Raw genomic sequence first — 5,990 nt, forward strand, 5'->3', positions numbered from 1 at the left:
TTTTTTTTGAGCATTTAAAACAATTACCATATTCACAATTTCAATTTGAGATTTTTAATTAAGCTAAAACAATTCATGTAGTTTGATTTACACGCTGGGTGGTAGTTGTTGTGTGTGTATAAAAAGTATTTTTAAGCATGTAATATTTATAAAACTTTTTTTTGAGAATTAAATTGTTAAAAAAATTAAATATCATTAATTTTCAGGAAAAAAAATTAATAATTCAGTTTTAAATAAGTTTAAAACACATAAAAATGCAATTATAATATTAAAAGAATAACCACATTCTATAACTCTCAAATATAATTTTTAATACATTCTCATATAAATAATATTAATAATTCAAACATTGATATACTTTTATTTAAAATTTCTGTTTTAAATATTGCTGGATAATTTCAATTCTCATCCGATATAAATATTTGACAAAAAAACTATCACATCTTTAAAAATATGTTTAATTTAAAAATTTATTAATCAAAAAAGTAAATATTATAAATAGATAATTTGATTATTTAATTATGCATGAGTAAATGTTGCTAGATAGTTTTCTTCCCAAAATGTATATATTCATTTATAAAATTTAATAATACTCTATTTTCTTGTAAATGTTTTGTGAATTTTATCCTTATCATTCTTAAATATAAAAAAAGTTATTTGTACAAAATAATTATTTCAAATAATTTATCTTGCATAATTATCAATTTAAAAACAATTAAAATAATATTATTTTTTATGCATCTTTGAATTTAAATAACTAAAATGATGAAAAAAAATATAATTTTTAAGACACAAAAGAATGACTAATAACACTTGACTAATAATTTTAAATGGCTTATAAATATTAGAATACCTATGAAGCAAAAAAAAATAGTGTACTCTAAAATATGTTTCTTTCTTTCTTCCTAAGAAGTGGACGTCGAGTCATGTGTGATTATCTCCCTTTACTCATGCAGTGGAATCAATTTCATTGTTTTCTGTTTTCTAACTCTGACCACACTAGTAATTATGTGAAGGGGGTTACCAAAATAAATAAAGAAAATATCAAATAAGAATGAAACAAAAAGAAAGTAAATTATGTCACACCACTGAAAAAGAATGTACTTTTTTAGTTTTGAATATGTTCTATCCATGAGAAGAAATGGTTACTATTAACTGGTCTATTTTAAAAAATTTAAATTACCTGGCCAGAAAAATATTTAAAAGAATTAGAAATTAAAAACATCAATTACTTGTCTCTATAATCTTGACCACGAAGAATTACAAAATATGTATTCAAAACCTGCAACAAATACAAAAAACAAACAATTACAACTCCAGTAAATAAATGAATAAAAATCTAAAAACAATATTTCATCTCTCATTGATAATAAATAGCATCACTAACCGATACGTCACTAACCCGTTTAAAAATACCTCTATTCAGCACCTAAAAATGTGTACTCTCTGTTATATCCTGAAATGAATCAACAAAAATGAAAGTAAAAAGTTGGAATTGAAAAAATATTGACAAAAGGGGGATTGCAAAATGCGTTCAAATATCAAAGGAATATAGGGATGCAAAAAAAAAATATAAGAATAATACATACCTTGCCGAACACGCGCAGTATAACAAAAAAGGGTTTTAAAATTCCACAGAATGAAAAGAATACTTTATTTGTAGAGAGGCCTTAGGGTTTTTTTACAGCAGACCTTAGGGTTTAGTCTATTAGGTAAAAGATGATATGTAACTAAATTAAAATTCTATAACTACAATGGTTAAGGAAATATGCATGGATTTGGTTTTAAAAATATTTCTCATCCGTAATAATTAAGCAAATCAAATTATCCAAGAGTGCGTTTTGAATAGAGAATTTTAACTGATCGATGAAAGGAATTTATCAGAGAATTTGAATTTTTGTAATTTAGAATTCATTGTTTGGATGCTCTTTAGGAAGAATTTAAAATTTTGAAATTTTAAAACAAAATTTTAAACAACTAAAAATATGAAATTTTAATTTTCGTCTAAGATATGAGAAATTGAAATTCTCTTCTTACATTCTTCAACAAACACCGTCTAAGCTCCTAAAGTATCTTCTCTCTTTTCATTCATTTTTTTCATCCTCATAATTTAAATTTTTTTATCCAAACCCAAAATTTTGAAAATAAAAGAATTTCAATTAAAATATTTGAAATTCTTATAATTTTAAATTTCTCGGAATTTTAAATTTCTCCATCCAACCACACTCTTAGATATATTTTGCTTAAATTCTCTAACTACACATTATTCATGTCAATAAAGAATGAGGAATAGATAAAATATATTAAAATAACTATATATATATATATATATATATATATTAAAATAACCAAACAAATTTCAATTTAAGCAATAAGTAACAGATAAAATGTATTAAATTGTACATTAATTTAAAAGTGATTCTTTAATTTTATAACGGGACAATTTCAAAGCAATTAACATTTTGGAATGTACAGTGAAAATGTCCCATAATTTCAGGCATAACATTATAATTTGTTGTTTTCAATCAATTTACCTTGAAAATGTCCCGTAAATTGATTCTTTAATTAATACTCCCTCCCTAATATTAAGGAATGCAATTAATTTATTGAATTCAAAAAAAAAAAATAGATACAATAATTTTTTAATATATCTTTTATCTTTCTAATTAATGACTCATTTACTCTTCCTATATATTACTCACACTAAGTATTTATTAAATGTAATCTTGAAAAAAATTATTTAATGTAGTATTAATTTTTTAAAATAACATATTTTGCAATAAATTTTTTTCTCTAAAAGTCATAGATTATAGAATAGAGGGTGTATTTATCATTTATATCTTATTTCAGGCATAAAATTATTTGTTGTTTTCAATCAATTATATTGTAATCAATTAACATTATAATTTACGGGACAATTATCGCTAATATTTTCACAAATTCATTACAATTGATTATTTTATTTTAATTATCATTTATCATATTTATTTTATTAATTTTTATTTTGTTTGTTTTAACGGAAGAGAAAAATTAATTATATGAAACTTAATTTAACCATTCTATGCCAAGTGTGTTAACATGTACAGTCATATTTAATAAAAATTATTCATTTTTATAATAATAATTATTTTAAAAATCATATTTAAGAATATGATTTGTAATTAGTTAGTAATATAATGTAAAAGCTTCTAAAAAAGTAATACTACAATGTAAAAAAAAATGCACTTACTGAAAATTAAATTCATTAAAATATATTTTAATCTCTCTTTAAAAAAATACTATACTAATCTCGATCATCTAAAACGTGCTTGATTATAGTTGTAGGAATTTCAAAGTCGCATTAAGCGAGAAGCAATAATTTGGTGGACAACAAATGAAAATTGGAAAAATTAAAAACACATATCGTTTTAGGTTCCTAAACAGTTCCAACCTTTGGAAGTATTTCTAAATTTCCCTTAACTCCACGAAATTGGCAGTTTCCTTTCCATATTCTTGCATGCTTTTATACTAAATAAGTGGCAAATTATTCCAAGAAGATAATAAGGGAAGAAAAAACAAAGTAATCGTTTCCTTCCATGAAACCGTTCATGTGTAACGGGGACATTTACAACTAGCATGTTCCATACATTTATTTAACGAATGCAAAGCAAAGCATTATTGAACCCAAAGCCAGCCTATCTTCAAAAGTAACACAAACGTTCCCCATCTCCTTTTAGTACTTAATAAATTAATGCTCCCCATTAATTAAGACAACTTTGGTTTAAGGACACTCAAACCCACATGGGGTTTGTGAGGAATGAGCTGGATAAAGAGCATAAATCCAGCTTGAAATTAACCAATTAATCATCATACCATAATATCAAAAACTAAATTAAACTCATTAACTTTAATTATGGACCTATAGGTGCCCTATGAGGTATCCCTTTCCTTCTCCTTGAATTTGAACACAATGGTCTTAGATGTGAATTAGAAGGCTTGCTTTGGTATACTTGTTTGTGGATTCCTTCACGCAATTCTTCCTTTGATGGCAACCTTCTTGGCATTCCTTCGTGCATTCTCCCTATTTCTTCGTCTTTCTTTGCGCTTAAGGCAAAGCTCGCATTCCTGTTCTTCTTTATTCCTACAAGCTATTATTATTTATATACATTGTTATCATAGGTTTCTTAAAAAAATGTATGAAAACCACTTCTAAACTTTAACATCGCGTTCTCACTTATTGATATGTACATATTATTATTCTTTTGGGCTATACCAAATAAATTTTATATATTCTTATTCTTTTGAGTACAGAAGTATACAAACTAAGTATAAACGAAACTAACGCCAAGCAAACATATATAGTTTATGGCTTCTTAGCAATAATACATGAATGTGACTTATGACTTTAATTAAATGAACAACTGGATATAATTAAACATTTAATTTGGAGTACAATGACATATATGGTTATATATTTAAGCAAAAAAGAGGGTAAATTAAACAATTGAAAAGGAACACAAATTAAGATAATATTTAGATGAAGAAAAAGGAAATAAGTTAATGATGAGAGACGAACCTTGCATCCCAAAGAACAGAAACGAAAAGGGTCCAAGAGATTCCTTCTGCAAATTTCACACAAATGGGAGTTACTTTTTCCACTTCCAACAACACTATTGGTCTTAGGCTGATTCTGAGGCCTCTCATTCAGGAAAAGAACTCTAGCACTGTTAATCACATACGTCTGAACTCCACTGATATCCAAAACCTTCTGAATCTCCACTACCCTCACAACATCATGATAGGACGATCTCCTTATCTGCATTACACTTACAAATAAAAAGATTCAATCCTCCCAATTCCATTAATTCCATCACTATAACATTGAAATTGTCTCAAATCTATTTAAACAATTATGCATGTATATTTTGATAAACTATACTTGATCACAAATATATAATGAATAAAATTAAATAAAATAAAATACCCACTTGAATTACTTGATGATCCTTATGCCAAGATTGTTTGCAATAAAAACAGAATGCTTGGTCTTTGCAATCGAGGCAGTACATGTTGCATTCGTTTCTGGGTGTGTTGATGTGGTTTTCGCACATGGTGAAGAATGTGGTTGACAATAGTTGTTCCAGCCATGGTGGTGGCACCAACATTAATTCCTGGTGATGAGAAACAATTAAACACAACCACTATAAGAGACTACAAAAAAGTCTAAAATGGATTGTACAAAAGAAGGGATATGTATATGTATGCATATTAACATTACCATTGTGGAGTTTGATTATTATAAGGTAGAAGTAACGTAGGTTGGAGATTATAATAGCAGGAAGTCAGGAACACATAGAGAGAGGGGGAAATGGGGAAGTTGAAAGACTAACATAAGATTTGTCAACAAAACAATGGATGAAGTAAAGGACAAAGCAAGTGTATGGTATTATAAAAGGTGCCAGCAACGGTTCAAGTCAAAGGATGGTAGGTCAAGTGGGTTTTGGAGCGTTGGATTGGAATAGATTATCTAAGTGTGAGTATGTTGTTCTGTTTGGATGGGTTGGTTACGTTACAGCTACCTCCTTTCAGTTTCTTTTTTTTTTTTTTTTGAATTTAGCTTTTTATAAAATATAGGTATATAGTTTGAAAAAATTATAGGAATTTTAACAAATTTATTATAATTTAATAAATTATTCAAGGACATTAGCTTGGTACAAGATTTTCTCAAATTTTAACTTAATCAGTATTCTCGAATTCGAGTGTTAATCGAGTACGCACCTGCGTTAATTACTTAGATAAAAAGCTTGTTACTTATATAGATCTTACAAGGCTCCAATAAGATTATATTTGATGGAGGATACCTATAATTTATAATAAAATAAAAATATTTGAGACACATGACTGATTAGTTTGATCTAGAAAAGAAAGTGATAAAAAAATAAGAAAAAAGGAAAAGGAAGTGAAAAGTGGAATAATTGTTTAAGTTGTTTGATAGGAGAAAAAAATAGTAG

The 5,990-nt window shown here is 26.5% G+C and overlaps 1 protein-coding gene across 1 annotated transcript; it reads right to left on the bottom strand.

Annotated features, from left to right (window-relative positions):
• Positions 1-3,677: 3,677 nt before the first annotated feature.
• Positions 3,678-5,811, bottom strand: LOC100787414 (protein RGF1 INDUCIBLE TRANSCRIPTION FACTOR 1). Its single transcript, XM_003539750.4, has 4 exons — positions 5,258-5,811; positions 4,968-5,150; positions 4,556-4,795; positions 3,678-4,127 (listed from the first exon to the last, which is right to left on the bottom strand). The coding sequence occupies exons 1-4, from the start codon at positions 5,258-5,260 to the stop codon at positions 3,891-3,893; spliced, it is 663 nt and encodes a 220-aa protein (XP_003539798.1). The 5' UTR covers positions 5,261-5,811; the 3' UTR covers positions 3,678-3,890.
• Positions 5,812-5,990: the final 179 nt, after the last annotated feature.

This window comes from Glycine max, chromosome 12, assembly GCF_000004515.6.
Source record: "Glycine max cultivar Williams 82 chromosome 12, Glycine_max_v4.0, whole genome shotgun sequence".
Classification (NCBI taxonomy): Eukaryota; Viridiplantae; Streptophyta; class Magnoliopsida; order Fabales; family Fabaceae; genus Glycine; species Glycine max.

Excerpts from the sequence above, each read along its gene's own strand:
- LOC100787414 (XM_003539750.4), bottom strand. Across the intron at positions 4,796-4,967 it reads AGGATCATCAAGTAATTCAA|ATAAGGAGATCGTCCTATCA; the intron begins GTGGGTATTTTA and ends AGTGTAATGCAG. Across the intron at positions 4,128-4,555 it reads TCTGTTCTTTGGGATGCAAG|CTTGTAGGAATAAAGAAGAA; the intron begins GTTCGTCTCTCA and ends AAATAATAATAG.